General features: G+C 42.8%; 1 protein-coding gene across 1 annotated transcript in view; it reads right to left on the reverse strand.

The window, feature by feature from the left end:
- Window positions 1-234: 234 nt before the first annotated feature.
- LOC120980069 (5-hydroxytryptamine receptor 3A-like) overlaps window positions 235-25,348 on the reverse strand; it is a 31,882-nt gene continuing 6,768 nt past the window's right edge. The window contains exons 4-9 of the mRNA XM_040408937.1: window positions 23,108-23,217; window positions 21,774-21,940; window positions 13,907-14,064; window positions 12,970-13,177; window positions 11,830-12,036; window positions 235-509 (exon numbers count right to left, since the gene is read on the reverse strand). Coding sequence (XP_040264871.1) covers window positions 235-509; window positions 11,830-12,036; window positions 12,970-13,177; window positions 13,907-14,064; window positions 21,774-21,940; window positions 23,108-23,217 — 1,125 coding nt within the window. The remainder of the gene's footprint in view (window positions 510-11,829; window positions 12,037-12,969; window positions 13,178-13,906; window positions 14,065-21,773; window positions 21,941-23,107; window positions 23,218-25,348) is intronic.

The raw sequence follows: 25,348 nt of genomic DNA on the forward strand, positions 1-25,348 counted from the left end.
TACACATTGTGTACAGGACGGACCTGGTAACTGCAGCACTACTCCCAGTGAAGTGAATAAGAGCAGCGCTGTAGTTACCAGTTCCGTCCACTATATTATGGATGAAGCTGTGTAGTTTCGGTGACAACTTCTGACATCGGATACATCGGCCGAGGATAACAGTGGGAGTGTTGTGAATCCAGGCGTTCAGATAGGCCATCAATATCAAAATCCTTGACAACCCCTTTAAGGTTTTCAAATAGCCCAAACCAGCACCACTATAACTACAATGATAATCACAATTAACAGATAGAGGATGAGAATGAACCGGTCCAAGACAAAAGCTACTAAATTCCATTCTGACTTTGCCGCCTCCTCTTTCTTGGAGACAATGAGATGCCGACGGACCATAAGCAGTTCCAGTAGTAATCTCTTAAGTAGTTTGATCTCTGGACTGTCCTTGGAGTCCTTTGCTAGTCGTCTGTTGGTTTCGGTCTCTGAGTCATGAAGTGCCGGAAGTTCGTCCGCAGCTGGAGACAAAGGAATTCACGTTAGGTCATTCTCCTGGATCAGCTGTGATCGCTGGGGAAATTTCTGGCAGACCATATATTTCACCTGCACTATTCACATGTGAGCCATTCCAATAAATAGGTCCACCTTGACTAACTGGTTCATAGAGAAGGGGGTTCAAGCACAGGACATCTCTCTTTTACATGGACAAGGGTTGGCTTTATGAGCCAACCCTTTAATATAAATATAATTCCATGTTGTTAAAATTGTTAGTATTGATAACTGATCCTCAGGATAGGTCAATATCAGATCAGTGGGTGTCCAATCTCCGGCACCAACAACGATCAGCTGTTTGGAGAGGCTGCATCCATTGTATAGCGACTGTGCTTGGTGTTGCAGCTAAGTCCCATTTACTTGAATGGAGCTGAGCTGCGCCTAGGTCACGTGACTGATGAATGTGACGTCACTGGACTAAGGCCCCTCTCACACGGGCGAGTATTCCGCACGGGTGCAATGCGTGATGTGAACGCATTGCACCCGCACTGAATCCAGACTCATTCATTTCTATGGGGCTGTGCACATGAGCTGTGATTTTCACGCATCACTTGTGCGTTGCGTGAAAATCGCAGCATGCTCTATATTCTGCGTTTTTCATGCAACGCAGGCACCATAGAAGTGAATGGGGCCGCGTGAAAATCGCAAGCATCCGCAAGCAAGTGCAGATGCGGTGCGATTTTAACGCATGATTGCTAGGTGACGATCGGGCTGGGGACCCGATCTGTATTATTTTCCCTTATAACATGGTTATAAGGGAAAATAATAGCATTCTGAATACAGAATGCAAAGTAAAATAGTGATAGAGGGGTTAAAAAAATATATATAATTAACTCACCGAGTCCACTTGATCGCGTAGTTGCGGATCTCTGTCTTCTTCTGTAATGTTGAGCTGCCGGCTAAGGACCTGTGGTGACGTCACATGGTCCAATCACATGGTCCCTCACCATGGTGATAAACAATGTGATTGGACCATGTGATGAGCACAGTGACGTCACCACAGGTCTTTTGCCAGGTCTTGAAGATAGAACAGAGACCGGCAGCTAAGGAGCAGGTAAGTTAACTTATTTTTTATTTTTTTTAACCCCTCCATCCCTAATTTACTTTGCATTCTGTATTAAGAATGATATTATCTTCCCTTATAACCATGTTATAAGGGAAAATAATAAAATCTACACAACACCTAACCCAAACCTTAACTTCAGTGATGAAGTCCGGGTTCGGGTCTGGGTACCAAACATGCCGATTTTTCTCACGCGGGTGCAAAACGCATTAAAACGCTTTGCACTCGCGCGGAAAAATTGTGCATTTTACCGCAACGCACCCGCATCTTTTCCGGCCCTAACACGCCACGCTCGTGTGAAAGAGGCCTAAGAAGAGGCTGCTGTGCTCAACAGAACACAGTAGTATCTTCAAAAAGATAATTGGTGGAGGTACCCACTGATCTGATATTGATGACCATTCCTGAGGATAGACCGTCAATATCAGAGTGTTGGAAAACCTCTTTAAACCATATAAGTTCACATTTGGGTTGTGACTTCAATTTAGTCACACTCTCCTGGGTACAATGGATACTGTAACACTGTGTATGGCAAAGTACTGCAGGGGGTGTATATCTTACCCAGAATGTTCACATGGGTGAGGTAAAAAGAATCTAGGAAAGAGGGGTTGTTTCAGCAAAGTGTAGTTTGCTAAGGCACATTTCTTCAACCATTTCCTTACTGGGTGATTTTCCGTTTTTTTGTATTTGCATTTTTCAATCCTGGCCTTCCCGGAGCCATAACCTTTTTATTTTTTTTGCTCACATAGCCCTAGGAGGGCTTTTTTTTTTTTTTTTGCAGGACAAGTTGTATTTTCTAATGGCACAATTTAATTAGTGGGAAGCTGGAAAAAAATCCAAATTGGGTGAAATTGGAAAAAAAAAGCAATTCCGCCACAGTTTTATGGGTTTTGTTTTTATGGTGTTTCCTATGTGGTAAAACTGACCTGTTATCTTCATTCTCTGGGTCAATACTATTACAGCGATACCACATTTGTATAGTTTTAATACTGAAAAAAAATTAAAACTTTGGAAAATTTTTTTTTTTCTTTTTACTGCCATAGGCCTCATGCACATGGCCGTTGTTCGGGTCCACATCCGAACCGCCATTTTGGCGGCTCGGCTGCGGACCCATTCACTTCAATGGCGCCGCAAAAGATGCGGACAGCACTGCGTGTGCTGTCCGCATCCGTTGCTCCGTTCCATAGCCCTGCAAAAAAAATAGAAAATGTCCTATTCTTGTCCGTTTTGCGGACAAGAATAGGCATTTCTACAATGGGCCGCCCATTCCGTTCCGCAAATTGCGGGAGGCACACGGGCGGCTTCCGGTTTTTGCGGATCCGCGGTTTGCAGACCGCAAAAAACGGAACAGTCGTGTGCATGAGGCCATATTCTGACCCTATCAGTTTGTTTTATAGTTACATCTATGGAGCTGTATCAGGGCTTATCTTTTGCAGGATGATCTGTAGTTTTAATTGATAGCATTAATTTTTGATCATCTTTTATGAAATTTTGGGATTATTATTATTATTTATTATTAAAGCGCCATTCATTCCATAGCGCTGTACATATGATAAGGGGTGCACATACATAATACAGACAATTGCACTAAGCATGAACAAGTTACAAACTGGTACAGAAGGAGAGAGGGCCCTGCCCGTGAGGGCTTACAATCTACATGGTATGGGAGAAGGACACAGTAGGAGAGGGTAAAGTTGGTCATGGCGGTATAGAGGCAGCAGGGTCACTGGTTGTAGGCTTGTCTGACAAGGTGGGTTTTTAGGTTTCTTTTGTAGGATTCCACTGTAGGTGAGAGTCTAATATGTTGGGGTAGCAAATTCCAGAGTGTCGGGGATGCACGGGAGAAATATTGGAGGCAATTGTGGGAAGAGGTGATAAGAGGAGAGGAGAGAAGGAGGTCTTGTGAGTATCGGAGATTGCGTGTGGGGATGTATCGGGAAAGTATCTCAGAGATGTAGGGAGGGGACAGGTTGTGGACAGCCGTGTATGTATTTGTTAGTATTTTGAACTGAATTCGCTGGGCAATAGGGAGCCTGTAAAGGGATTGGCAGAGGGGAGAGGCAGAGGAGTAATAGGGTGAGAGGTGGATTAGTCGGGCAGCAGAGTTAAGGATAGATTGGAGGGGTGCGAGAGTGCTAGATGGAAGGCCACAGAGGAGGATGTTGCAGTAGTCTATGCGGGAGATAATGAGGGCGTGTACAAGCATTTTCGCAGACTCAAAGTTGAGGAAAGCACCGATGCAGGAGATGTTTTTGAGTTAGAGGTGGCAGGTGGTGGAAAGGGCTTCAATGTGCGGTCGGAAGGCAGAATCCAAGGTCACTCCAAGGTAGCGAACTTCGTTGTCACAATTGACTATGACATCTGAGGGGTTAAATGTCTGCAGTTAGCATTATTGCCGATTGCAGACATTAGTACCAGGTGTCTGCTGTTTGAAACGGCAGCTATGGCGACTCTGGGGCAGGCACCATCTTTAAAGTCCCTACTGCCAACATATATAGTCATGCGGCAGTAGAAAAATGTTAAAAGTGTTTTATGGGCCTGCATTTTTATGGAATAGTGGGTTGGTTGCTAGAGGGACATGCCATTCCCTCCGACTCTAGCATAGTTTCCTTTCCCTAGCCCAGGGCTGGCCAACCTGCGGCAATCCAGCTGTTGTAAAACTACAATTCCCACCATCCTCAGGACAGCGATACAGATGAATGGTGCGGAGGAGCAGGGGAGAGGCGTCTCCCCTGCCCGTTCCTCTGATAGGCTACAGGCCTAGCGCGATGACGACATTGCGCCGCCTGAGCCGTACAGAGCGGGACACAGGCCGGAGGAGGCCTGCATCGCATCACTGACAGCAGCATAAGGTAAGTACAGTCAGGTCAAAAAATATTGGGACATCAATACAATTCTAAGATTTTTGGCTCTATACACCACCACCACAAACTGTTGTAATTCCTACACCGTTCACCTGATTTGGATGTAAATACCCTCAAATTAAAGCTGACAGTCTGCAGTTAAAGCACATCTTGGTCATTTCATTTCAAATCCATTGTGGTGTATAGAGCCAAAAATCTTAGAACTGTGTCAATGTCCCAATATTTATGGACCTGACTGTATGTGTGTTTACTGTACTTATTATTTATAGTATACTGTGGCAATAAGGGGGGTGGGGCCCTGTATACTGGCACAATATGGATTGGTAGTATGGAGAAGAGGGGAAGCACTATGGGGGCCACTATGGAGGAGAGGGGAAGCACTGTGGGGGCCCTGTATACTGCCAAAATATGGGGGGAACTATGGAGAAGAGGGGGAAGCACTATGGGGGCCCTATATACTGGCACAATATGGGGGGGCACTGTGGAAAAGAACAACTGAATCTGTGAGAATACGGACACTTGCGCTACCGTCAGGTATTTCTCTGAGGCTGATCTATTCACCTAGTTTGGCCGCTGCCTGGTATTAGGGGTAAGTGTCCAACCTACTCTCAGTGAAAATGAATGGCTGATAGCTATAGATATTTGTAGAATACCGGCGCTGGCACAGAGAAGGTAGGGGAGAGTGAAAATTAATACATGTATACAGGACACTAATTATAAAGTCTCTACCTGTATCTGATAGATGATCGTTCGGTGATGTGGTGTGATCCCGTTTGTTCCAAGAAGCGTTGTGTAGATCTATTGGGACGCTTCTTGCTCTAACTCTCACCTTGCGCGCTGCCCCGGCCGGTAGCTAGCGCACACGTGGAGGATCCTGCAGGGATGAGTTCAGGAGCGTCTTCGTGTGACGTCACAGCTTCGCTCTGGGTGCCTCCAAAGGACAAATTTCCAGCCAACGCGTTTCTGAACCTACGGGTTCCTTCATCAGGGATAGTTCATGGTACAAGTCCTGGGGATTAAATAGGTTTCCCATTCCCATAATCATTCCTGCAGTATCTGCTCAAAAAACCTAGGGGTACACCACTATTCACTATACGTCATCCCAGCCCATTATTACATATTATTACATAATTCGATCTCCTGATTCAGGCCCTTTGTTGCCAAACTGTTTAATCTAAAGATCCACTTACTTTCACAACGTGACATTTGCTGAATATAATTCCCACCCCTCATATCTGTTTTAACCCTTTCAATGCCGCCAAAAGTTGAACCTGTAAATAAACTGCCATGATATTCTATATAATGTTTGGATAATGGATGTCCATCAAATTTTTTATTTATGTTCCTAATATGTTCCTTTATTCTAATCTTCATTTGGCGTTTAGTCCTGCCGACGTAGATTTAATGACAGGGACATTTAATGAAGTATATTACCCCCTTGGTGTCACAGGTAATATAATTTTTAAGTAATTGGGTCATCTCCTATTTCCAGAACAGGGTTATATTGTCTGGTCACCCTACAGTTTTTGCACATTTCGCAAGGGAAGAAACCTGTTTTTGTTCCGTTTTGTGTATTATTTTTCTTTAGAGCGGTTTTAACAGATGGAGCTATTAGATATGCTAGATTTTGCGCTTTTCTAAAAATGAAGGTAGGTGTTTTGGGGATTCTTTCACCTATCAATTTGTCCTATTTTAGGATATCGTTATGTCTCCTAACGATCCGTTTGAGGACCCTATCTCCTTCACTATACTTGGTTATAATTGGAATTTTGAGCAAAGTGTCTCCATTTTAATTTTAATTTTAATTTTTATTTCTATTTATATTTATATCCTTTACGTTCCCGCTTATTGGTACTGGGGATTCTTGTTCTTCATTAATTGATTTATTTTTTATTAGTTCACTACGCTCTAACTTTTCTAACTTTTTCAGAGCTCAATAGAAAATTCATTGAAAAAGGCTATAAATTAACTGATTTAGAACCAATAGTGGAGGAACTTTTTCACTTCCTCCACTATTGGTTCTAAATCAGTTAATTTATAGCCTTTTTCAATGAATTTTCTATTGAGCTCTTCTGTTCCCTCCTCGAAATGTGCTATACTGCTACAATTTCTGCAGGTCCTGATAAATTGGCTCCTGGGGATATTGGTTAACCAGGTTGACAGATGGCAACTTTCCAATGGTATAAAGGTATTACAATCTGTTGGTTTGTGGAATGTTCTTGTTTGTATTTTTCCCTTCTCTATAAAAATTGTTAGATCCAGAAAATTGATCTGTTGTTGGCTCCAAGTTGATGTAAAATGCAAGTAAAATTCATTATTTTTTTAAAATATCTAAAAATTGGTTCAGACCAGATGGGCAGATGGTGAGCTCCTCCGACCTACCCACATATAGATTAGCGAAACTCGGTGCGAATCGAGTCCCCATAGCGGTCCTCCACGTCTGGAGGTAAAATTCATTTTCATACTTAAAATAATTGTGCGTTAAAATAAAATTAATGCATTGTCCTATGAAGTCCACCTGTTCATCGGGTATCTTTCCATTCTTCCTTAAAAAGTATTCTGTTGCCTCCCTACCTTTTGTATTTTCTATGATGGTGTACAGCGAGGTAATATCCAAGGTGCCCAGGATGTAGCTGTCACACCACTCAATTTCATTTAATAATTGTAGAATATATTTGGTGTCCTATATATAGGCTGGTAACTCCTGTACATATTTCTGTAGTAGGATATCAACATATTTGGAAAGGTTTGAGGTCAAACCCTCAATTCCTAAAACTATAGGTCTTCCCGGAGGGTTGGATTGACACTTATGGATTTTAGGTAAGTAGTAAAACATGGGTATTCTGGGGCACTGGTTTTTTATAAATAGCTATAAAGGCTGAGCACTCACCACCTGGACCACACAGAGAGACGTACAAATGTGGGCAGTGGTATCTATTAAATAATTTATTATTACACAGATGCAGATATGACAACTAAAACATATAGTAATTAAAAGACAATAATAGTTAAAATATACCCAATATGTAACAACTACTAAAATATAGGGAAAAAATAATGGCTGAGGTTGTAAAATCACCATACAAATATATGACAATAAAATCTACTTAATAGAATGTACCATCAGTGGTGAATAAAAATGGGTGATTTTGTCTTTTATGACATGAATTGTTACCCATTCGATTGTATAATATCGGTGGTAAACAATTCGATGAAACTTTTGCCGATTGGAATAGACAGTGAATGTTCGAAAATAGCCAATGGATATTCGAAAATAGCAGTCTGATTCAAGACACATATAATGTTCTCAGTTTGATTGTATGTATATTATCTACAGTTCGGCATACATTCGCTAACTGGGGTGCTGTGATTACACCTGCTAATGTGGAATAGTTCGATTGCTGTATCACTTGCGCACACAGTGGCGTCCCACGTGGCTAGTAATGTGGCAGTACCTGATTACAGATTGTCAGCTGGAAAACATCTATCCATACACTTTGGAATTGGACCCTCGTTTATGTGGAACTCTCGATTACAGAAGTTCAACTTTTACCTTGTATAGAAGCAATGCCTCGATTTAATTATTCGGTCCCGTAATTGTGATATTCTATTCGAATACTTCCCACGGTTGGAGACAGTTCGTAAGGTAACGGGAGATCGTGAACACAAGGGACCGTAAAATCATCTGAGCCGTTCCAGCTGACAATCTGTAACCAGGTACTGCCACATTCGACATTACTAGCCACGTGGGACGCCCCTGTGTGAATGTATGCCGAACTGTCGATAATATACATACAATCAAACTGAGAACATTATATGTGTCTTGAATCTGACTGCTATTTTCGAATATCCATTGGCTATTTTCGAACATTCACCGTCTATTACAATCGGCGAAAGTTTCATCGAATTGTTTACCACCGATATTATACAATCGAATGGGCAACAATTCATGTCATAAAAGACAAAATCACCAATTTTTATTCACAACTGATGGTACATTCTATTAAGTAGATTTTATTGTCATATATTTGTATGGTGATTTTACAACCTCAGCCATTATTTTTCCCCTATATTTTAGTAGTTGTTACATATTGGGTATATTTTAACTATTATTGTCTTTTAATGACTATATGTTTTAGTTGTCATATCTGCATCTGTGTAATAATAAATTATTTAATAGATACCACTGCCCACATTTGTACGTCTCTCTGTGTGGTCCAGGTGGTGAGTGCTCAGCCTTTATAGCTATTTGTATCCAATTTTCTATGACTGGGTGAATCATTAGGCCTAGTAGCACCCAGTCCACAGCTATCGTCAGAGTGAGCCACCATATCCTTATACTTTATTTTGTTTATAAATAACGCCTCCTCGCTAGAAAGAATACTTCTCAATTTCCCTTTCTTTACTAATATATTCAATATATTCGAGTTGTAATTTTTTATATGTTTTTTGATCCATCAATAGTCTAAGGGCTTCCTTATGATAAGCGTCTTGGTCGAGGATTACAATGCCCCCCCCCCCCCCCCCCCCTTTATCAGCTGGTCTTATGACAATTTGATTGTTGGTCTGTAGTACTTTAATTGCTGCCTTTTCTCTTTTTGATAAATTTTGCCATCCCTTTTTTATTTTGGGGTTAGACCTTCGTAGATCTCGTATTACCAAGGTTTGGAAGGTTAAAAAGGCCTCTGAATATTCACCTACAGGATTAAAGTGGGATTTCGGTTTTAGCTTGGTATGAGTAAAGTTATCTGTTTTTTCTGTTTTTTCTATTTTTTCCATCAAAAATGTCCTTGTCCTTTTATCCTGACTCTTTTCCCTAAGCTCCTTTTTCATAAAGTGTTTTTTAAGAGCTAGATTTCGTAGGAATTTTTGTATTCCAATGAAGGCATCAAAAGGGCATAATCTAGATGAAGGGGCAAATTTCAGACCTTTTTCAAGCAATCTCAGTTCATCATTCTTCAGTGTATATTTACTAAGGTTAAAGATCCCTTCTCCTGTCTTTTTGTTATTTTTCTTGTTAGTTTTCTTTGTTAATCCTTTCCCCCGTCTTCCTCTTTGCGTTTTTTTCTTTTTGTGGGGGATTTTACTTTGAAAAAATCCTTATTTACCGTCTTCTCCTTAGTATTCGTACTAATAGATGGATGTTTCGTTCCCACATGCCTTTTTGTTACTATATTTCTCTTGACTATGTCACTATAGCTGGTATTCATTATTTCTTCAGTGATTATTTCTTCAGCAGTTGTTTCCTTATTCTGATCCTCACAGTGCATAGCTCCCCCTTGTGTTGGCTGAGTGTTTGTACTGATCATCCCTTCGCCTTCCCCCTTATCTTCCAGTGAGTTTATTATCTCGTTCCTATTTTCTGTGATTATTGAGCCGTTTGTCTCCTTCCTCAAAATATGTACTATTGGTGATATTGGAGGAGAGTTCGTGTCACTGGTAATACTACCTTCATGGGGTAAGTCTTCTAGACTAACATCATGTACTGTTATGTCTTCCCAAAAGGTTCCTCTATCATCACATTTTGTGTCATCTATTGTGCCATAGCAAGACGTCCCGACCCCTGAGTGGCTTCCCTGTTCTAGTACCTGCACATTACTTATCGGGATTGCGTCTCTCTCAAGCTTCTTTTTCTTCATAATTCTGGAAATAGGAGATGACCCAATTACTTATAAAATAAAAAATTATATTACCTGTGACACCAAGGGGGTAATATACTTCATTAAATGCCCCTGTCAGAAAATCTACGTCGGCAGGACTAAACGCCAAATGAAGATTAGAATAAAGGAACATATTAGGAACATAAATAAAAAATTTGATGGACATCCATTATCCAAACATTATATAGAATATAATGGCAGTTCATTTACAGGTTCAACTTTCGGCGGCATTGAAAGGGTTAAAACAGATATGAGGGGTGGGAATTATATTCAGCAAATGTCACACTGTGAAAGTAAGTGGATCTTTAGATTAAACAGTTTGGCACCAAAGGGCCTGAATCAGGAGATCGAATTATTTGCATTCAAATAGAGACATAGACCCTATGTAATAATGGGCTGGGATGACGTATAGTGAATAGTGGTGTGCCCCTAGGTTTTTTGAGCAGATACTGCAGGAATGATTATGGGAATGGGAAACCTATTTAATCCCCAGGACTTGTACCATGAACTATCCCTGACGAAGGAACCCGTAGGTTCAGAAACGCGTTGGCTGGAAATTTGTCCTTTGGAGGCACCCAGAGCGAAGCTGTGACGTCACACAAAGACGCTCCTGAACTCATCCCTGAAGGCTCCTCCACGTGTGCGCTAGCTACCGGCCGGGGCAGCGCGCAAGGTGAGAGTTAGAGCAAGAAGCGTCCCAATAGATCTACACAGCGCTTCTTGGAACAAACGGGATCACGCCAGATCACCGAACGATCATCTATAAGATACAGGTAGAGACTTTATAATTAGTGTCCTTTATACATGTATTAATTTTCACTATAGAAAAGAGGGGAAGCACTATGGGGGCCCTATATACTGGCACATTATGGGGCCCTATATACTGGCACATTATGGGGCCCTATATACTGGCACATTATGGGGGCCCTATATACTGCCAAAATATGGGGGGCACTATGGAGAAGAGGGGGAAGCACTATGGGGGCCCTATATACTGGCACATTATGGGGGACACTAAGGGGGCCCTATATACTGCCAAAATATGGGTGGCACTATGGAGAAGAGGGGGAAGCACTATGGGGGCCCTATATACTGGCACAATATGAGGGGGCACTATGGAGAAGAGGGGAAGCACTATGGGGGCCCCCTATGCTGGCACTTTATGGGGGGGCACTATGGGGGCCCTATATACTGGCACAGTATCTATTCTGCAAATTGCAACAACAAAGCTAACTCCAGACTTTGATGTCTTAGCAAAAAAGGGAGACCAACAACACTGTTCCCACAGAAATTGAAGGTGAGTTATACATACTATGTTATGAAAGAAATACATTGCATAAACGTTTTGTACAATAACTCTTTTTATGCTTTTCTACCTTGAATTAAACTAAACCTTTAATGTTACGAAATTTAAATTGAATTTTTATTAAAATTCACACAAACGCCCCATCCATTTACTCTTGGTCCGGCCCCGGGTCCAATATATGAATCGATTGTGGCCCACGAGTCAAAAAGTTTGCCTACCTCTGCCTTAAACCTTTCCAGTAAGTCCTACTCCCCCCCCCCCCATCTAGCATGTTGGAAAACAGTGTAGAAAGCCAAGATGTGCCGAATTGTGCCATTTTGCATCACTTTTTATACTGATGTTTGGCGCAGACACATTGGTAAATCTGGGTCATTGTATATAGATGCATATACATACCTTTGTTCTTCACTGCAATTGTTGTGGGATCTGCAAACTCGTCTTGTATGGAAATTCGAAGAACAAACGCCAGTCGCTTCAGTACCCAAAGCTTCAACCATTGAGGTACCTCTGGTTTCACAGCAGACAGGTATAGTATATAGGATATAAAGATGGAATCGATGATGCTCACTATCATTATCAGTAGACATACCATACAGAAGACACCTGAATGAAGATATCACAAGGGTCAGCAGAAAAAATTACATTTTTATGAGTAGCAGTTATTAGATAAAAGCATAGTATTGAGGATGTGCGATCCAGTTCCACTCTTATATTTTACATATATTGTAGTTTTTTCGCCTTGTTGTAGTAGGTTTATACATGAAATCACTTTATGTCAAGAAATAATGGAGGCTTCTAAAATAAATTCACCCCTCATGCACACAAAAAACAGAGCCTATATGTGGCTCATGGAGCCCCTACAATCCTGTACTGCGGAGTCACGGGCACTCAGTGCGCCACCGTACACTGCCTCCATATGGCACCGCATTATGGAAGTATTTTTGTAATCCTTCTAGTGGAGAATTTTCTACGTAAAACTTTATCTAATGGAACATGGCACCATTTTTGGGGGTGGATTCTGCATGAGGGATAAGAGGCAAAGGCATGCGATGGTACAAAATGGATCCATATCCTACTAGCAGAGACTTCAATGAGTGTCATATACAACTTGCAAACTGCCAGCGCTAGTAGTGTACATTTTACCGCTACACTGGTGAAGGAATATATTGTACTACCCTGATTGGTGTAAAAAGGGGTTCCCAATATAGTTATATTTACGGCTTTGGCCTCCAACCTGCGCCTCTCTAACTTGGCCACAGGCTGTTACGGCATGTTGGAAATTGTAGTCACCCAACAGCCATATAGCCACAGGTAGGTGACCACAGCCTCAGAGTGCTAACCATTGCTGCAGTTCAGTAGCTAGAGAAACTCATGTTTTGGCTCATGTAGGGTCTATATAGCACACAATCAATTATAAGTATTGACCAATGTATTAGGCAATTCCTTTATTTTTAGGAATTGAGCTCTACTCCTATACCCCAGGTCCGTCTGGCACTTTCACACTTCTACAACGTCTACAAGCATTACTGCACATACCTAATATTGGTGGATTATCAGTATTAGGCAGAAAATCATTTAAAATCAACAGCAGCACAGTGAATCCAAGCACTACAGTGATTTTAAATCCCAGGCGCTCACCGCCCTCCATTGGGATAAACATACTGGCTGCATCTACTATCACCAGCAGGCAAGCCGGGATAATCAGATTAATGACATACAGAATGGGGGCTCTCTTTATCAGGACCTGCAAATGAAAGAGAGAGAAAAATATGAATTAAAAATACAATTGATTACCTAAACGGCTGGACACCTTTTTGAAGAGTTTTAGCAACCCCCCCCCTCTCCTGGCCAGACATACAAAAGGGCAGCATACTTACCTGCTCCCTGCCGCTCCTTTGGTCTGGTTCACAGCTGTCAACATCTGCTTTGACCAACTGATCTGACGCAAAGGGAGCAGGTCACTGCTGCAGCCAGTAACTGGCTGCAGCGATGTCAAAGCAGCTGAGGAAGGGGAGCAAAGGTGCCGGGGACCCAGGAGTGGGGAGCACGTAAGTAGGCTTCCCTTTTGTAGATTTGGCCAGTAGGAGGTTTGCCAACCCCTCCCCCCCCAAAAAAAAAATATTGAAATAAAAGGTTGGCAACAGTATAAGCTGCAACCCTAGCAGATGCCCTGAATTTTGTGCTTGCATTCTTCAATTTCAGAAGCGAAGGCTTTACATTTAGCCAACTTTAAAGTGTCCTTGAACTTTGAGAAAACTTTCAATATAGACATATTCAAAGTTTTGTAGATGGGGGTCTGAGTTCTGAGAGCTTGTATAGAATCGTTGGTCTTAGTAAATGTCTCCCATAATTTCTAACCCGCTTGTTTCGAAAGGTGTTGAGCTGGTTGAGTATTAATTGTCCTTGTCCCTGGTGTTGCAGCCTGGGCGTCTTTTTTTTTTCAATCCCCTGCAATCTATTAGGCTGGAGTTACCTGATAAATGACTTTGCTCCATTCCTCTCCAAACTTTGAAATATTCAACTGAATAATGTTGACTTCTTTCAGGCTCCATTCTGTTCTTGCAAATTCTTTGATTGAAAGTAATGTCACCTGCTGAGCACTGGAGGATGGGACCAGCAGGATGTCAGATACTGGTGGAAAATGACAGCAATGGTACTAATCAGTGTAAAGTAAAGCAAAAGGGTTAAAAGGTTTTTGCTAATAAGGGGAATTCCAGCTAAATACACTATAAATACCCTTTAATTTTGCCAATGCACAGGGCAATAATTGGGGACTAACCATCTACACAGGGCAATATGCTGTCCTTAAATGATGATCTTAGGTTTTGTATGCACTTTGTGGTGCTGTACACCCCGGCTAAATGATGGAAGTATTTTAAAGGGATGCTCCCTTAATAATCTGTTAATAGGCTATTTATACTACTTAAAGGGGTTGTCTCACTTCAGCAAATAGCATTTATTATGTAGAAGGAGTTAATACAAGACACTTACTAATGTATTGTCATTATCCATATTGCCTCCTTTTGCTGGCTGGATTCATTTTTCCATCACATTATACCCTGCTCATTTCCATGGTTATGACCACCTTGCAGTTCATCAGTGGTGGTCGTGCTTGCACATCATAGGAAAATGTGCTGGCCTATTTGGTGGTCAGGACCATGGGAGCGCATATACAGTACAGACCAAAAGTTTGGACACACCTTCTCATTCAAAGAGTTTTCTTTATTTTCATGACTATGAAGGCATCAAAACTATGAATTAACACACGTGGAATTATATACATAACAAACAAGTGTGAAACAACAGAAAATATGTCATATTCTAGGTTCTTCAAAGTAGCCACCTTTTGCTTGGATTACTGCTTTGCACACTCTTGGCATTCTCTTGATGAGCTTCAAGAGGTAGTCCCCTGAAATGGTCTTCCAACAGTCTTGAAGGAGTTCCCAGAGATGCTTAGCACTTGTTGGCCCTTTTGCCTTCACTCTGCGGTCCATCTCACCCCAAACCATCTCGATTTGGTTCAGGTCCGGTGACTGTCGAGGCCAGGTCATCTGGCGCAGCACCCCATCACTCTCCTTCATGGTCAAATAGCCCTTACTTTCAAAGTTTTCCCAATTTTTCGGCTTTTCTTAAAGTAATAATGGCCACTCGTTTTTCTTTACTTAGCTGCTTTTTTCTTGCCATAATACAAATTCTAACAGTCTATTCAGTAAGACTATCAGCTGTGTATCCACCTGACTTCTCCTCAACGCCACTGATGGCCCCAACCCCATTTATAAGGCAAGAAATCCCACTTATTAAACCTGACAGGGCACACCTGTGAAGTGAAAACCATTTCAGGGGACTACCTCTTGAAGCTCATCAAGAGAATGCCAAGAGCGTGCAAAGCAGTAATCAAAGCAAAAGGGGGCTACTTTGAAGAACCTAGAATATGACATATTTTCAGTTGTTTCACACTTGTTTGTTATGTATATAATTCCACATGTGTTAATTCATAGTTTTGATGCCTTCAGTGTGAATCTACAATTTTCATAGTCATGAAAATAAAGAAAACTCTTTGAATGAGAAGGTGTGTCCAAACTTTTGGTCTGTACTGTAGGTTGGTGCTTTTTCCTGTAGTGTGCAAGCACGACCACCACTAATGAATTGCATGGTGGTGGTAACGATGGAAACAAGCAGTGTATAATGTGATGGAAAAATCATTCCAGCCAGCAAAGGAAGCAATATGGACAATCACAATACATTAGGAAGTGCCTTGTATTCACTTTTTTTAAAATGATAAATGCTACTGTATTTGCTGATGCTGAAGTGACACAACCCCTTTAAAGTGTATCTAAACTTTTTTTTTAAGTTTATTAAAAGCTACTCTAGATAGCATGTAATGAATCAGGTGTCCATAGCGCTTTGGAGTCTGTACACTTGTACACTGCTGACATGTCCGAACACATGTCTGTACACGTGTACTGTACTCCGCTGGCTGTTCTGGTCTATGGATTCCACTGTGGGACCTCAGTATAGCCAGCTCCGCTTTGCTATAGCCTGGCAAAAATGTGCTATGCCAGGCTTTAGTGGAGCGGGTACAGGCAGGAGCAGCCATGGGCTATTGCATATCATATTGTTGCAGGGTCTTGATGTTCAAGTCTCCTAGGGGAACCAAAATGAAAAGTATAAAATAGAAAAAAAATGTAACAAAGTATAAAAGAAACACAAAAGTATTAGGCTACTTTCACATCTGCGTTTTTGCTGGATCCATCATGGGTTTAGCAAAAACGCATCCAGTATATAATACAACCATCTGCATCCGTTTCATGGGAATGCAACGAGACGGAACAGAATCCATTCTGGTGCATTCCGTTCAGTTTTGTCTCCATTGACAATCAATGGGGACAAAACTGAAGTGTTTTCCTCCACTTTTGAGATCTCAATAGCGGAAAGGAAAACCCTGATGTGAAAGCAGCCTTAAAAAATCACCACCTTTTCCAGTTTTACATATAATAAACAGTAAGAAAAATAAACATAATTAGCATCACCACATCTAAAAATGTCAGAACTATTAAAATAGAAAAGTATTTATCCTGCATGGTGAGCACTGTAACAAAAAGAAAAACTATAGCAAGCAAGAAAAAAAAACTTGAATCAACATTTTCCGGTCAACTACCCCCCCCCCCTCTCCTTACCAGAAAAGACTTGAATACAAAATAATCAAAAATATGTACCGGTATGTAACCCTGAAAAACTACAGATTGCCCCGCAATATGGAAATATAAAAAGTTATGGGCTGAAGGCTTAAGGCCTCTTTCAGACGGGCGTTGCGGGAAAAGGTGCGGGTGCGTTGCGGGAACACGCGTGATTTTTCCGCGCGAGTGCAAAACATTGTAATGCGTTTTGCACTCGCGTGAGAAAAATCGCGCATGTTTGGTACCCAAACACGAACTTCTTCACAGAAGTTCGGGCTTGGGATCGGTGTTCTGTAGATTGTATTATTTTCCCTTATAACATGGTTATAAGGGAAAATAATAGCATTCTGAATACAGAACGCGAAGTAAAATAGCGCTGGAGGGGTTAAAAAAATTTTAAAAAAAATTTAATCCACTTGATCGCGCAGCCTGCATCTCCTTCTGTCTTCATCTTAGCTGTGTGCAGGAACAGGACCTGTGGTGACGTCACTCCGGTCGTCACATGATCAACACATGATCTTTTACCATGGTGATGGATCATGTGATGGACCATGTGATGACCGGAGTGACGTCACCACAGGTCCTGTTCCTGCACACAGCTAAGATGAAGACAGAAGGAGATGCCGGCTGCGCGATCAAGTGGATTAAGGTGAGTTAAATTTTTTTATATATTTTTTTTAACCCCTCCAGGGCTATTTTACTATGCATTCTGTATTCAGAATGCTATTATTTTCCCTTCTAACCATGTTATAAGGGAAAATAATAATGATCGGGTCTCCATCCCGATCGTCTCCTAGCAACCGTGCGTGAAAATCGCACCGCATCCACACTTGCTTGCGGATGCTTGCGATTTTCACGCAACCCCATTTATTTCTATGGGGCCTGCATTACGTGAAAAACGCACAAAGAGGAGCATGCTGCGATTTTCACGCAACGCACAAGTTATGCGTGAAAATCACCGCTCATGTGAACAGCCCCATAGAAATGAATGGGTCAGGATTCAGTGCGGGTGCAATGCGTTCACCTCCCGCATCGCATCCGTGCGGAATACTCGCCCGTGTGAAAGGGGCCTAAAGGGGACCTGTCACCACAAAATGCAGTACAGTCTGCAGGCAGAATTTTATAGAGCAGGTGGAGCTGAGCATCTGGATATATACATTTTTGGGAAAATATTCAGTAAAACCTGTAATTTATACAGTACATTTATAACTTTGTTTTTTCCATCTTCTATGAACAGCATCAGCAGGAAGGAGGTGTTATCAGTGATTGATGGAATTGTAGTATATAGGTGTACATACAGAGATAGCTGTCAGTCACTGATTCCGCCCTATACCAATAGCTGTTCAAAGGAAGTAGAAATTCGCTCAGCTCCTCCTTGTCACAGCCACTATCTCTGGCTGTGACCTTCCGTTCTTGCTCGTTTGGCGCTCCTCGCTGAAGTTCTGTTCCTTTGTGTTATTTGTGGTTCTGTATGGGTTAACTCCCCTGTGTGCCTATTAGGAGTTAATCCTCTGTCTGCTCCATGGGTGTGGCTTCTCTGCTGCACCCATGGAACCTGTATATAAGGCTGAGGTTTCCTCAGTTCTGGGTCAGCTCTCCTGGTGTGTGTTGTCTTGTCCTGCTCCTGGTTTGTACTCTCTCTCCCATGCTGCTGACCCATGGGATCCGTGTCTGTCTGTCTGTGCTCTGTGGGTTTCCCTACTTGTTCTATTGCGTCCTTTTTCCTGTCCTCTTTCCTGTCTTTCTGTTCTGCCAGTTATATTTTAGTTACTTTGTGTTTATTCTGATGTCTGTGTTCAGCAAGCCTTTGCAGCAGAGTGGCATGACAAGGCCATGTAGTTTACTACTGGTGGAGCAAGTCCTTCTCTGCTCATTGCCACTCCTGCTCCCTTGCGTGAACTCCTGCTTGTATTATTAGTTGCCCTGTTTTGTATTCATATGTCTGTGTTCAGCAAGCCTTTGCAGCAGAGTGGCATGACAAGGCCATGCCGTTTACTACTGGTGGAGCAAGTCCTTCTCTGCTTATTGCCACTCCTGCTCCCTTGCGTGAACTCCTGCTTGTATCATTAGTTGCTCTGTTTTGTATTTGCCTGTATGTTATGTATGCCTTCTGGTACCTGTTGTCCATTCGCTCCTGCTGTCACTGTCTAGTTCACGCTCCAGAGTGGATCCTGGCAACTTTCTGCGGCTAAGTCTAACCCTACCATCTAGGGCTCTAGTGAAAACCAGGAGTTACGCCCCCTCTGGAGTATTACTAGACAGTGGCGCAGTGGGGGTTTTCTCCCACTGTGCTGACGGTACATAGAGATCATGTTTTATCTGTGCTGCTTTCCATGTTTCTGTTTGTGCAATAAACTCTTATGTGTCTGTACCTGATTTCTGTTTATTGCTTGACGACGCAGTGGTCTCTCCTGGGGCCTCCAACTCGTGACAGAATGAACAAGTGAACTTTCACAGAGTTTTTTTTGTTCTGTTTTCTGTTTATCTGTGGTGTGTGTGTGTGTGCATTCTGTATTTCTCTCTTTATGCTACCTGTAGGTATCGGATTTGGTTGCCTTGGTGTACTGGCTGCAGTGTTCTCCGTGTATGCTGGTTGCCAGGGGTGACGTCCGGTTTAACCTTTTGAGCTTGCAGTTCTGCCTACGGCCGTGTTTTCCTTTATCGGCGCAGGTATCTGCTTCTGGTCCTAGCCTCCGGAAGGAGGTGTCGGCATGTCTGACCAACAGTTCTTGGCAGACATGCCATTCTCCGGAGGGAGAGTGGAGGGGGAGGTGTTGGCACACTGCAGTTCACCTTGACTTTTGTGGCCGTGTAGGCTGGCTGCATTCCTCTTGGCGTACTGGCTGCGTTTACCGTGTAGGCTGGTTGCTAGGGGCTGCGTGCTGGCTGCGGTCGTCTTATGTGTTCTGCTTGTGTACCTCTGTACCCCTTTGATTCTGATTTTCATTTCCTGTCTGGTTCCTGTTCCTGGTCCCACTCCTCCGGAAGGGGGTGTCAGCATGTTTGACCAATTAGTTCTTGGCAGACATGTCATTCTCCGGAGGGAGAGTGGAGGGGGAGGTAACTTCTTGGTGCGGTTCACTTGACGTGTATGCCGTGTTGGCTGGCTATCGTCCCCTGGCGTACTGGCTGCGGACCCTCCGTGTAGGCTGGTTTTCAGGGGTTGGGCTGGTTGCGGTCGTCGTGTGTTCCTGCCCTTGTACCTCGTCACCCCTTTGATTTCTGTCCCCTTGCCTGCTTCTGTTTGGTTTGTTGCCCCACTTCTTCCCCTTTCTGTTTGGGAGGAGAGGGGGGGGCTTTGAGGGGTGGGAGTGTCACAGCCACTATCTCTGGCTGTGACCTTCCGTTCTTGCTCGTTTGGTGCTCCTCGCTGAAGTTCTGTTCCTTTGTGTTATTTGTGGTTCTGTATGGGTTAACTCCCCTGTGTGCCTATTAGGAGTTAATCCTCTGTCTGCTCCATGGGTGTGGCTTCTCTGCTGCACCCATGGAACCTGTATATAAGGCTGAGGTTTCCTCAGTTCTGGGTCAGCTCTCCTGGTGTGTGTTGTCTTGTCCTGCTCCTGGTTTGTACTCTCTCTCCCATGCTGCTGACCCATGGGATCCGTGTCTGTGCTCTGTGGGTTTCCCTACTTGTTCTATTGCGTCCTTTTTCCTGTCCTCTTTCCTGTCTTTCTGTTCTGCCAGTTATGTTTTAGTTACTTTGTGTTTATTCTGATGTCTGTGTTCAGCAAGCCTTTGCAGCAGAGTGGCATGACAAGGCCATGCAGTTTACTACTGGTGGAGCAAGTCCTTCTCTGCTCATTGCCACTCCTGCTCCCTTGCGTGAACTCCTGCTTGTATTATTAGTTGCCCTGTTTTGTATTCATATGTCTGTGTTCAGCAAGCCTTTGCAGCAGAGTGGCATGACAAGGCCATGCAGTTTACTACTGGTGGAGCAAGTCCTTCTCTGCTTATTGCCACTCCTGCTCCCTTGCGTGAACTCCTGCTTGTATCATTAGTTGCTCTGTTTTGTATTTGCCTGTATGTTATGTATGCCTATGTGCCGTCGGTACCTTCTGGTACCTGTTGTCCATTCGCTCCTGCTGTCACTGTCTAGTTCACGCTCCAGAGTGGACCCTGGCAACTTCCTGCGGCTAAGTCTAACCCTACCATCTAGGGCTCTAGTGAAAACCAGGAGTTGCTTAGTTACGCCCCTCTGGAGTATTACTAGACAGTGCCGCAGTGGGGGTTTTCTCCCACTGTGCTGACGGTACATAGAGCTCATGTTTTATCTGTGCTGCAGTTCTTTTATCAGGCTTAGGATCTCAGCTAACTCTGACACACTCCTACTGAGGTGGTGAATATCAATTAATCAGCTGATACTGTGCCTTTCTTCCTGTGTTCTAGTTGTTCCCTGTTGGGGGTATCCGCCTTGGTTATTTGGGTGGAGCCCCACTTTTTATATTACAGTTGGAATAAAGACATTTATTATTTTTATTTTTTAACGTCTCCTTTATGCAGTGATTTAAAGGGGTTCTGCAGTTCTTTTAAACTGATGATCAATTCTCTGGATAGATCATCGGTATCTGATTGATGGGGGTCCGACACCCAAGACCCCCGCCGAACAGCTGTTTGAGAAGGCAAAATCAGCGGCGCTCCAGGAGTGCCGCGGCCTTCTCTCAGTTTCCCTCAGGCCCAGTGACATCACGACTTTTATCACTGGCCTGGGCAGGGCTAAGCTATGTTCACTTGAATGGAGCTTAGCCCCGCCCAGGTCAGTGATACTAGTCGTGTCGTCACTGGGCCTGCGGTAAACAGCGAGAAGGCTGCAGCGCTACAGCCAGATGCTGATGATCTATCCAGAGGAAAGGTCTTGCCTGACAACAGGCCATTAACTGCAAACTAGCTGGAAGTGAGACCCCTAGTGGCAGATTTTTTAAAATGAAGTGATTTAGAAATTTGCTATTTCCACCGTTCTCTACTAAATGAAATGAAATTGTGTGATAGTACAGTCACTCTTTAAATTCTAAGCTGGCTATAAACCTGATAATTGTCATCCAACAGATCCCCCCCCCCCCTAATTAACATAATTATGGTTGAAGTAGAAACTTCAGTTCTCAATATCAGGTAAAACTGGGCAGTGCGCTTCTTATTCTCCCCATTCCTGTTCTTTTGTTTATTTACCTGTGCTCGTGCTGACGCTGAATGTCAGGTTACACTTCTGTATGTCAAAAGGGAACTTGTAAAGGTCAAGAGGACATGTGGTCACCACCTTCAGAGTTTTAGTCCTTCGTATGGTGCCGTTGTAATACAGCTGCATATAGAGCACATCAAGGGAGTCATCCTCTGTTCTGATAAAAAATAGAAAATATGTTTTTAAAGGGGAACATATTAAGACCGCCGTATTGCACCAAGATATGACTGTCAGATACCCTAACCTAGTAGTGCCTAATTTTAGGTTGGCTAGAAGTCAACTGAAGCAAATGCTGTTGCTTTTACACTAAGGATGGCAAACCACATAGATGAGGGATGGCCAAACTGCGGCCCTCCAGCTGTTGCAAAACGACAGCTCCCAGCATGCCTGGACAGCCTACAGCTATCAGCCTGCGGCAGGGCATAGTAGGAGTTGTACTTTTACAACAGCTGGAAGGCCACAGGTTGGGCATTCCTGACATAGATGCTTGCTGGTAACGGACGTGATGACGCTTAAAAGAGGCCGTAGACTTATGCTGATGTCAGTAGCCGGAAGAAGCGCAGTTGCGCTGAACGGCCGTTGCTACGAGCGTTCTGTAAAGTCTTCGGTCCGCCCCAGCTTTACTGCTACCTAGGTCCAAGTGAATAATAAAGAAGATTTGATGATACCAGTGATGAGTGCCGCCTGACTCTTTTGAATTATCGAGTTTGTGCACCACCTGTACTGGGTTTGTTGGGGTACTAAGTGGACGTGTTGCCGTGGAGGAAGCACTGGGCAGTGCCGTCTGCAATTTCTGTGTCTTTGGGAATGTTGTATCCCTTACATAGATGCTTGCAATGGAGGCAGGCAGCAAATCTCTGAATATAAAATGTGACCAGGGTTTCCCCAGAAGTAGAACCATTTTCAGGGGTTCCACACCGAATTAAGGACAGCCTGACAAGATGTACCTCGGATAGAGAATATGGCAACATGCAGGCAAACCTTGTGTGTAATACCAATACCAATAATGTATTAGGGAGCTGCTCACTATAGTAGGAAGATCTCTACCCCTAAGTTGCCTACAGAGCTATCAGCAGACCCCCGGCTATGTGATTCAAAATATCAGTGGTTATTGTAAATGTGATAACTGCACAGAAATATAATAACTGTAGATATAGCTACCATTATATTATTCATATGAAATCATAATAGAACTGAAACAGTGAAGAGGTGGCTACAACTTTCATGACTGGGTCCAAGAGTCTCACGATACGCCCCTGCCCCATATAGCTGTGTAGATCCACTCAATGTTAACAAAAGAATACTCCCCCAGGTTTAGACTCACATTTCTGCTATGTTGATGTCAGGGACCCAGACTGAGCCCTCCGGTATAAGGATACGGTTTATTCCACAAAATTTCTCTGGATCCCAGGATAAGAACTGATTTTCCCAGATCTGAAAGAAGACAAGTCAAAGTAATGACTAAGCCCGTTAAAGGACCAAGCCAATTTTCTTCTTTATTAATTTTTTATTCCTCCCCATTTTTGATATTCCTTTCACATAGAGTTTATTTGTAGGAAAAGTAGTACTTTCTAATGTCACCTTTTAATGTTCCATGTAATGTATTAGGAAGTTGAAAAAAATATATTAATGGAATGGAATTTAAAAAAATACATATTTCCACCTTTGTTTTATGGGTTTTTGTATATAGAGCGCTCACTGGGTGGTAAAAATGGCAGGTTACCTTAATAATACAGGTTAATATGATTAAAGTGTTACCACATTTGTATAGTTTTTGATCTACTTTTAACACTTTTAAATTAATAAAAAGCTTTAAAAATGTTCTTGCCTGGCCAAATTCTGATACCCATAACTTTTTTTTTTATATCCGTTGTCAACTGAGCATAATGAGTGCTTTTTTTCTTGTGGGGCAAGCAGTCTTTTTTACTGATTTGGGGGTATGTATGACTTTTCGATCATTTTTTTATGATACAAATGATGTGTGTTTTTTTGTAAAATTGGCAAAGAGGTTGATTTGAATTTTGAATTGTTTTTTTTTTTTTACTGTATATTTTAAAAAATAATTTTAACCAGTTTTTTCACTTTAATCGCTATAGGTGACTTGATCATGCTATTGTTAGATCACATACCATAGAGTGCAATCATATAGTATTACAGTCTATGGTAAATTTGTAATGTTTCTATTAAAGAGGACCTTTCACTACAATAAAAAATCTAAACTAAGCATACAGACATGGAGAGCGGCGCTCAGGGATCTCCCTGCACTTACTACTATCCCTGGGCGCCGCTCCGTTCTCCCGGTATAGGCTCCGGTATCTTCATATGTTCGGCTCAACTGGGTGGAGCCTGCCGGCGTCTCCTTCTTCCAGGCTGTAGCGCTGGCCAATGGCAGCGCTCAGCTCATAGCCTGAGAGGTTTTTTTTTCTCTTAGGCTATGAGCTGAGCGCTGCGATTGGCCAGCGCTACAGCCTGGGAGAAGGAAACGCCGGCAGGCTCCACCCAGTTGAGCCGAAAATCTGAAGATACCGGAGCCTATACCGGGAGAACGGAGCGGCGCCCAGGGATAATAGTAAGTGCAGGGAGATCCCTGGGCGCTGCTCTCCATGTCTGTATGCTTAGTTTAGATTTTTTTTATTGTAGTGAAAGGTCCTCTTTAAGCCCTACCCTTGCTATGCCAGGTCTAGGAGCCTCACTGTGATCCCATCAGGGGTGAGCCTTGTCGGTGTCGGATAATGGACACTGCTGTCAGATGTTTGCTGTATAAAACAGTAGGCACCCTCTGGTTATGGCGTTTACTCAGATGTTCAGCAGGGGGCCATCTTTAAAGCCCCGACATCTGCTGTAAATGTGCAGCGAATATCACAAAGTGGTTAAGCTGGGCATATTGTCATCTGAAAGATCATTTGGCCAACAACTATCTCTCCTGATCCTCCCATACATATGCATGCTTGGTCTAGCATGCATATCTAGTGAATGGGGGTGGTGGGTGGAGGAGAGAACACCACTGTCTGACACTGTCTGGACTTCTGGCAGTGGTTTTCTCACCAGCAAAAAAATAAAAAGGGCTGGGCAGTTGTAATTTAATGTGCCCTATCCTTATCTCCCCAGAGGAAAGGTGGTGGCTCCATACATATAAGATAGTCTTCCAAACCTGCCCACATGCCAGCAGGTTTAGCTGATGTAGATCAATATGTGTATCTATGGCCAGCTTTAGACACATTATGATTAGTGTCTTCTCAGTTTGATAGTTTTGTAGGAAAACATTGAGGGGACTGTGAAAGGCTGTAAGAGATTATTGGATTTGCAAGAGGTTCAAAGTTGGCCATGCCTATGCAATGGCTGTAAGGTTTGCCTGCCAGCTGTTTTACCCAACGCCACCATACACATACATGTCCGACTATGGCGAGATACAGAGAACTAGCTACAAGCCTTGAATATAACAAAAAAAAAGAGGAATGGAGATGATAGGTTTAGTGACCTGAAGTAGCTATAGATAGAGTGTAGATGGAGAGGAACTCAGTTGTAGTAAATGTTCAAACTTCCCCAATGTGGGATGATATTTGAC

Source organism: Bufo bufo, chromosome 10, assembly GCF_905171765.1.
Source record: "Bufo bufo chromosome 10, aBufBuf1.1, whole genome shotgun sequence".
NCBI classification, from domain to species: domain Eukaryota; kingdom Metazoa; phylum Chordata; class Amphibia; order Anura; family Bufonidae; genus Bufo; species Bufo bufo.